This window comes from Sebastes fasciatus, chromosome 1 (assembly GCF_043250625.1).
Source record: "Sebastes fasciatus isolate fSebFas1 chromosome 1, fSebFas1.pri, whole genome shotgun sequence".
NCBI lineage: Eukaryota > Metazoa > Chordata > Actinopteri > Perciformes > Sebastidae > Sebastes > Sebastes fasciatus.
In genome coordinates, this window is record NC_133795.1 from 48,183 (window position 1) to 57,500 (window position 9,318).

Sequence of the window (9,318 nt, forward strand, 5' to 3'; positions counted from 1 at the left end):
CTTCAACATATCCCTGCAATCCCACCCCAGGACTTCATAACGGAATCGGACAATCGCACCTGGACGCCCACCACAGCCAAGTTTATCCTTAGACAGTTGCGTCAGTACTTCCTGATTTAATCCCTAAACCTTAACCCTTACCCACCCCCTTATCCTAACCCTAACCCTACCTGAACCCAAACCACCTAACCTTACCCTGACCCTACCTTCTTACCCTAACCCTAACCCCCTACTTGAACCCCAACCACCTAACCTTACCCTGACCCTACCTTCTTACCCTAACCCTACCACCTTACCCTAACCCTAACCCCCTACTTGAACCCCAACCCCCTAACCTTGCCCTGACTCAACCATCTTACCCCACCCTCTTACCCTAACCCTAACCCTGGGCCCTAACCACATCCTGGTCCTCCGCCTCATCTGGGAGTCGAACCCGGGTCTCCCGGGGCAGAGAGCTGCTCCAGCCACCTCACCCATCCATCACGACAGGAACAGGAACCAGCTCACACATTAAGCATCATACAGCCACACACACTTACATACAGATCTTTAGGCCAGTGCAAACAAACCTCCACCGGATCTATCAACCCCAACCATAACCCAAACCTAACCCTAACCCTAACCCTAACCCTAACCCTATTTCCAGATGAAGTTTTTATCCCCTTAACCTAACCCTAACCCTAACCCTAACCCATTTAACAGTTAAACAGTTCACTACTAGATGTTTCTGAAACATTAAACAATTAAACAGTTCACTACAGGATGTTTCTGAAACATTTAACAGTTAAACAGTTCACTACAGGATGTTTCTGAAACATTTAACAGTTAAACAGTTCACTACAGGATGTTTCTGAAACATTTAACAGTTAAACAGTTCACTACAGGATGTTTCTGAAACATTTAACAGTTAAACAGTTCACTACTAGATGTTTCTGAAACATTAAACAATTAAACAGTTCACTACAGGATGTTTCTGAAACATTAAACAATTAAAAAGTTCACTACAGGATGTTTCTGAAACATTAAACAATTAAACAGTTCACTACAAGATGTTTCTGAAACATTTAACGTTTTTCTCGAATATCTCCCGAACCGAACGTCGTAGACACTTGGAAACGTGCTCTGTCTGACATAATTCGACCACGCTGAACACGCCTGTCGTGGTTGTGAGTCTCTACGACCTTCCGTTCCAGAGATATACATTTTTTGATATAAAAAAGTTGCGTAACTTCGCAACCGAAAGTCGCACAGACTTGTCAGTGCCATCAGTGGAAAGAACGACCCCGAAAATGGGGGGGTACGTCAAGGTCTCATCGCTCTGTCATGTTCACACAAAGAGTTAATGAGGATGATCAAGGATGATCAATTTGATCATCGTGGTTATCATGCCCTTACCTAACCCTAACCCTAACCCTAACCCTAACCCTAACCCTAACCCCTAACCCTAACCCTAACCCTAACCCCTAACCCTATGATCAATTTGATCATCGTGGTTATCATGCCCTTACCTAACCCTAACCCTAACCCTAACCCTAACCCTAACCCTATTTCCAGATGAAGTTTTTATCCCCTTAACCTAACCCTAACCCTAACCCTAACCCATTTAACAGTTAAACAGTTCACTACTAGATGTTTCTGAAACATTAAACAATTAAACAGTTCACTACAGGATGTTTCTGAAACATTTAACAGTTAAACAGTTCACTACTAGATGTTTCTGAAACATTAAACAATTAAACAGTTCACTACAAGATGTTTCTGAAACATTTAACAATTAAACAGTTCACTACAAGATGTTTCTGAAACATTTAACAGTTAAACAGTTCACTACAGGATGTTTCTGAAACATTTAACAATTAAACAGTTCACTACAAGATGTTTCTGAAACATTTAACGTTTTTCTCGAATATCTCCCGAACCGAACGTCGTAGACACTTGGAAACGTGCTCTGTCTGACATAATTCGACCACGCTGAACACGCCTGTCGTGGTTGTGAGTCTCTACAACCTTCCGTTCCAGAGATATACATTTTTTGATATAAAAAAGTTGCGTAACTTCGCAACCGAAAGTCGCACAGACTTGTCAGTGCCATCAGTGGAAAGAACGACCCCGAAAATGGGGGGGTACGTCAAGGTCTCATCGCTCTGTCATGTTCACACAAAGAGTTAATGAGGATGATCAAGGATGATCAATTTGATCATCGTGGTTATCATGCCCTTACCTAACCCTAACCCTAACCCCTAACCCTAACCCTAACCCTAACCCTAACCCTAACCTCACCCATCCATCACGACAGGAACAGGAACCAGCTCACACATTAAGCATCATACAGCCACACACACTTACATACAGATCTTTAGGCCAGTGCAAACAAACCTCCACCGGATCTATCAACCCCAACCATAACCCAAACCTAACCCTAACCCTAACCCTAACCCTATTTCCAGATGAAGTTTTTATCCCCTTAACCTAACCCTAACCCTAACCCTAACCCATTTAACAGTTAAACAGTTCACTACTAGATGTTTCTGAAACATTTAACAGTTAAACAGTTCACTACAGGATGTTTCTGAAACATTTAACAATTAAACAGTTCACTACAAGATGTTTCTGAAACATTTAACGTTTTTCTCGAATATCTCCCGAACCGAACGTCGTAGACACTTGGAAACGTGCTCTGTCTGACATAATTCGACCACGCTGAACACGCCTGTCGTGGTTGTGAGTCTCTACGACCTTCCGTTCCAGAGATATACATTTTTTGATATAAAAAAGTTGCGTAACTTCGCAACCGAAAGTCGCACAGACTTGTCAGTGCCATCAGTGGAAAGAACGACCCCGAAAATGGGGGGGTACGTCAAGGTCTCATCGCTCTGTCATGTTCACACAAAGAGTTAATGAGGATGATCAAGGATGATCAATTTGATCATCGTGGTTATCATGCCCTTACCTAACCCTAACCCTAACCCTAACCCTAACCCTAACCCCTAACCCTAACCCTAACCCTAACCTCACCCATCCATCACGACAGGAACAGGAACCAGCTCACACATTAAGCATCATACAGCCACACACACTTACATACAGATCTTTAGGCCAGTGCAAACAAACCTCCACCGGATCTATCAACCCCAACCATAACCCAAACCTAACCCTAACCCTAACCCTAACCCTATTTCCAGATGAAGTTTTTATCCCCTTAACCTAACCCTAACCCTAACCCTAACCCATTTAACAGTTAAACAGTTCACTACTAGATGTTTCTGAAACATTTAACAGTTAAACAGTTCACTACAGGATGTTTCTGAAACATTTAACAGTTAAACAGTTCACTACAGGATGTTTCTGAAACATTTAACAGTTAAACAGTTCACTACAGGATGTTTCTGAAACATTTAACAATTAAACAGTTCACTACAAGATGTTTCTGAAACATTTAACAGTTAAACAGTTCACTACAGGATGTTTCTGAAACATTTAACAATTAAACAGTTCACTACAAGATGTTTCTGAAACATTTAACGTTTTTCTCGAATATCTCCCGAACCGAACGTCGTAGACACTTGGAAACGTGCTCTGTCTGACATAATTCGACCACGCTGAACACGCCTGTCGTGGTTGTGAGTCTCTACGACCTTCCGTTCCAGAGATATACATTTTTTGATATAAAAAAGTTGCGTAACTTCGCAACCGAAAGTCGCACAGACTTGTCAGTGCCATCAGTGGAAAGAACGACCCCGAAAATGGGGGGGTACGTCAAGGTCTCATCGCTCTGTCATGTTCACACAAAGAGTTAATGAGGATGATCAAGGATGATCAATTTGATCATCGTGGTTATCATGCCCTTACCTAACCCTAACCCTAACCCTAACCCCTAACCCCTAACCCTAACCCTAACCCTAACCCTGATTTAATCCCTAAACCTTAACCCTTACCCACCCCCTTATCCTAACCCTAACCCTACCTGAACCCAAACCACCTAACCTTACCCTGACCCTACCTTCTTACCCTAACCCTAACCCCCTACTTGAACCCCAACCCCCTAACCTTACCCTGACCCTACCTTCTTACCCTAACCCTACCACCTTACCCTAACCCTAACCCCCTACTTGAACCCCAACCCTCTAACCTTACCCTGACCCCCTACTTGAACCCCAACCCCCTAACCTTGCCCTGACTCAACCATCTTACCCTAACCTCTACCCACCCCCTTACCCTAACCCTAACCCTAACCCTAACCCTAACCCTGGGCCCTAACCACATCCTGGTCCTCCGCCTCATCTGGGAGTCGAACCCGGGTCTCCCGGGGCAGAGAGCTGCTGCTCCAGCCACCTCACCCATCCATCCCGACAGGAACAGGAACCAGCTCTCACACACAAAGCATCATACAGCCACACACACTTACATACAGATCTTTAGGCCAGTGCACATAAACCTCCACCGGATCTATCAACCCCAACCATAACCCAAACCTAACCCTAACCCTAACCCTATTGATCTGAACATGTAAATATTAACATACTGTGTGTTTATATTGATCTGAACATGTAAATATTAACCAAAACATATTTATTCTGAGCAGAACCAGCAGGAAACTGGTAGTAGACCAGGAAATCAGCCAAAATGTAAATCAGGGGCAGGACAACTTGCACTGGGGCAACAATTAGTTTTGATTTTCCAGCTCCGATGAAGATCGGGCTAGGGTTAGGTTTCAAGCCTCAGGGCCATATTTTAACCATTATATGCTATTTTAGCATATAATTATTAAATAAAGTTTATAATAAAGTAATTTCCGATACTTTTGGAGGTAAATATTGGAGTAATTTGGCAGTAATTCCAAAGACATTTCAAATAGTCCTAATTACCATGAAATTTGCGAACCCGTAAAATGAAGTGTTACCAAAAAGTTTTAAAGAAGCAAGAAGAAAAAACACTTCAGAGCCTTTTTGTTCAAGTTCATTTTATTTGTGAAAGCAGTAAAGAAATAAAGAAAGTTAAACCCAACGACGACATCTGTAGATGAAGACTTGTAGTTTATCTATATGGATATAATCTATATTATGGATATAAAATGCACCTCTAACAGGATATCCCCAAAATGATCTTCAAGACTACAATAATTATATATTCTTATAATCTCACCACAGCTTAATTAAGCATAGAAAATATTACAGAAGACTTTAAAGGCTCGATTAAAACTAATAATAATTCTAACTCAACGGACCCGACACATTACAATCTTTATAGTGTAAATTCGATCAGAAACAACAAGTAGTACCATCAGAACTAGCTCTACTTTTCAATTATTCTACAGTAAGTCAATAATTAATTAACCTGCACCCTCACACATTTAGTAATATCTGTTAGAAAATCATAAAGAAGCTGTAGATCTGTGTTTGAAGCATAATTGTGTGTAGTGGTGGAGGAAGTTAAAGTACTAATCCAACAGTGTGAAAATACTCTCTTACAGTTAAAGTACTAATCCAACAGTGTGAAAATACTCTCTTACAGTTAAAGTACTAATACCACAGTGTGAAAATACTCTCTTACAGTTAAAGTACTAATACCACAGTGTGAAAATACTCTCTTACAGTTAAAGTACTAATACCATAGTATGAAAATACTCTCAAGCTACTGTTGAACTATTAACTAATGATTATTTTCATTATGGATTAATCCGATGATTATTTTTCTCCATTAATCAATTGTTTGTAAAAATAGTGAGAAATGGCGTCAACATTAGTACTAACACATTAACATTAGTACTAATACATTAACATTAGTAGGCTGCACGGTGGTGCAGTGGTTAGCACTGGCGCCTCACAGCTAGAGGGTTGCAGGTTCGAATCCGGCTTGGGACCCTTCTGTGTGGAGTTTGCATGTTCTCCCCGTGTTAGCGTGGGTTTTCTCCGGGTACTCCGGTTTCCTCCCACAGTCCAAAGACATGCAGGTTAGGTTAATTGTGGACTCTAAATTGCCCGTAGGTGTGAATGTGAGCGTGAATGGTTGTCTGTCTCTATGTGTCAGCCCTGCGATGGACTGGCGACCTGTCCAGGGTGTACCCTGCCTTCGCCCAATGTCGGCTGGGATCGGCTCCAGCCCCCCCGCGACCCCTAACGGGATAAGCGGTTGCAGATGGATGGATGGATAACATTAGTACTAATACATTAACATTAGTACTAATACATTAACATTAGTACTAACACATTAACATTAGTACTAATACATTAACATTAGGACTAATACATTAACATTAGTACTAATACATTAACATTAGTACTAATACATTAACATTAGTACTAATACATTAACATTAGTACTAACACATTAACATTAGTACTAATACATTAACATTAGGACTAATACATTAACATTAGTACTAATACATTAACATTAGTACTAATACATTAACATTAGGAATAACACATTAACATTAGTACTAATACATTAACATTAGTACTAACACATTAACATTAGGACTAACACATTAACATTAGTACTAATACATTAACATTAGTACTAACACATTAACATTAGGACTAATACATTAACATTAGTACTAATACATTAACATTAGTACTAATACATTAACATTAGTACTAATACATTAACATTAGTACTAACACATTAACATTAGTACTAATACATTAACATTAGGACTAATACATTAACATTAGGACTAATACATTAACATTAGGACTAATACATTAACATTAGTACTAATACATTAACATTAGTACTAACACATTAACATTAGGACTAATACATTAACATTAGGACTAATACATTAACATTAGTACTAATACATTAACATTAGGACTAATACATTAACATTAGTACTAACACATTAACATTATTCAATCTGGAACCAGCTAAGGTTTATACATGAAAAATGATTAACAAAATAGTTGACAATTAATTAGACTAATTGATTAATGGACTAATGGCTTCAGATGTACTTGTACATTTTGGTATGTTTTGTCTGCAGTAATGTAATGTGTTGAGTAATTATTAGTAGAGTATTTCCCTCTGAGATGTAATGGAGTAGAAGTAAAGTAAAGTACAATCAGTACTTGATGTGTCCTCTCAGTGAGTGCTGTATCTGGTGGAGTTGTCTCTGGTCTCAGTCGTCTTTATCAGCAGTTTGGGAGCAGGAGAGCAGCTGTTGCTATGGTAACCGTTAGTACTTTTAGTACCTGGACAGACAGACGGAGGAGGAGACGGACAAAGAAAGACAGATTAAGATAGTGTTTTGTGTTAAATCAAAGATCATGAATTTCTTTAACCCTCTGAGACCCACAATAGACCTGTTTTAGTCTTATTTATGGGGGTCCAGGAGGTCTTTAGGGGGGTCCAGGAGGCCTTTAGGGGGTACAGGAGGTCTTTAGGGGGTACAGGAGGTCTTTAGAGGGGTCCAGGAGGTCTTTAGAGGAGTCCAGGGGGTCTTTAGGGGGTCTTTAGAGATAGCAGGTCAACAGTAGATGTCACATAGAAGTGGTGAAAATCATCTGAAAACTGAGAACCTGAAGATTAATCTGAGATGCAGCTCAGCACTGAGGGTCAAGTTGTTCTAGTCATTAATCAGAAATAAACATGAATTCATTAGTTATTTAAAATTAATTGTGAAAGTGTATAAGGGCTAAGAACAGTATGATAGAAGTATATGATGGTCATCCCCATATCTCATAAATTAACAATGTTTGGGTTGATACCATTTGTTCCACAGATTTGGTGCTAAATTTAACATTTTTTACCAACTGGAGAATTGATAAAAATGATCAATAATCCTCCAGAATACCACATTAAGACACCAAGACCTCGAGGAACACCATAGAAGAAGACATGATGTGATTTGGGATCAAAAACTTTTGACATATCTGCAAAAATTGCATTTTTCAGTGATTGGATAGCGAGCACTTAAACTGTTTACTCTGTAAACTGAATGAATTATTATTTCATGTCTCTCAAATGAAACACATTTTTGGGGGCATTAAAGCTTAACTAAAGGGAAGTGTTTAATCCTCTTATCAACATGGGAGTGGACAAATATGCTGCTTTATGTAAATGTATGTATATATTTATTATTGTAAATCAATGAACAACACAAATCAATGTCAGATATTGATCCAGAAACCCTCACAGGTACTGCATTTAGCATAAAACAATATGCTCCAATCAGAACATGGCAAACTGCAGCCCAACAGGCAACAACAGCTGTCAGTGTGTCAGTGTGCTGACTGGACTATGACTTGATTATCATAAAGTGGGCATGTTTGTAAAGGGGAGACTCGTGGGTACCCATAGAACCATTCACACATCTGGAGGTCAGAGTGAAAGTGAAAGTGAAAACATTCGGAAACACAGACAGCTCGTGATTGACTCTGCTTCCAGTTCTTTCATTAATGTTTTAAATTCATCAAAAGTCATCAGACTTATAGACAAAGAGGGCCAGTTAGCCTCGGTGTTAGCCTTGGTGTACCGGCTACAGTGATGTGTCACAAACCTCAGTGCACTATGATAGACAGGATCTAACATTCGTAAACACTGGGCAGATGCTTTCATATAAAGCAGATCCCCATAACATGTAGAAGTAACCAATCTCTTCCTAGCTTCAATAGCTCCGATAATAAAATCCTAGTTTTAGTTTTAGCTTCTTCACAACGTGAGGTTTAAAAGAGAGCTGGCTATCAATTCAAATACCCAAATATTGATATATTTCACCCTGCACAGTTATAGTGCTTGGACTAGTATCAACCTGTAGAAAACAACATACGGTTAGTTTTTCTATCTTAAGATGATGTAATTGTGACTGAACAATGTTAAAAGCAGACTGTAAATGTGCATAAGCTTGGCTGAGAGTGGTGGCACAACATGTTTCTGTACACCTGATGTTACTCCAATAGAAAGACATAGAGCTGAATAGAAACCCAAAAGACAAATGTCTCAACTCCATTTCTCCAACATGTTCACATATCACCATTTAAAGGAAGAGTGTGGAGGTCGAGGTTTGTTACTTACTGTAGTTGGACACAGTCTGGATGTGGAGGATGGACTGCTGTCCCAGTCTGCAGAAGAAGAAGACAAAGAGACAGAGAGGAAGTGTTACTGTTTTATATTGAAGGAGACACACAGAGACACTTCTTCTTCTCCTCCTCCTCCTCCTCTCACCTGTCCTCCTCCTCCTCCTCCTCCTCCCTCTCACTTGTCCTCCTCCTCCTTCCTGTCCTCCTCCTCCTCCTCCTCTCTCTCACCTGTCCTCCTCCTCCTCCTCCCTCTCACCTGTCCTCCTCTCCCTCCTCCTCCTGCCTCTCACCTGTC

The 9,318-nt window shown here is 40.1% G+C and overlaps 1 protein-coding gene across 1 annotated transcript in view; it reads right to left on the reverse strand.

Annotated features, from left to right (window-relative positions):
* Nucleotides 1-6,154: 6,154 nt before the first annotated feature.
* The window catches only part of LOC141772454 (keratin, type II cytoskeletal 8), a 28,236-nt gene continuing 25,072 nt past the window's right edge, over nucleotides 6,155-9,318 (reverse strand). The window contains exons 9-10 of the mRNA XM_074643875.1: nucleotides 9,019-9,065; nucleotides 6,155-7,196 (exon numbers count right to left, since the gene is read on the reverse strand). Of these exons, the coding sequence (XP_074499976.1) occupies nucleotides 7,087-7,196; nucleotides 9,019-9,065 (157 nt within the window). The 3' untranslated portion in view covers nucleotides 6,155-7,086. The remainder of the gene's footprint in view (nucleotides 7,197-9,018; nucleotides 9,066-9,318) is intronic.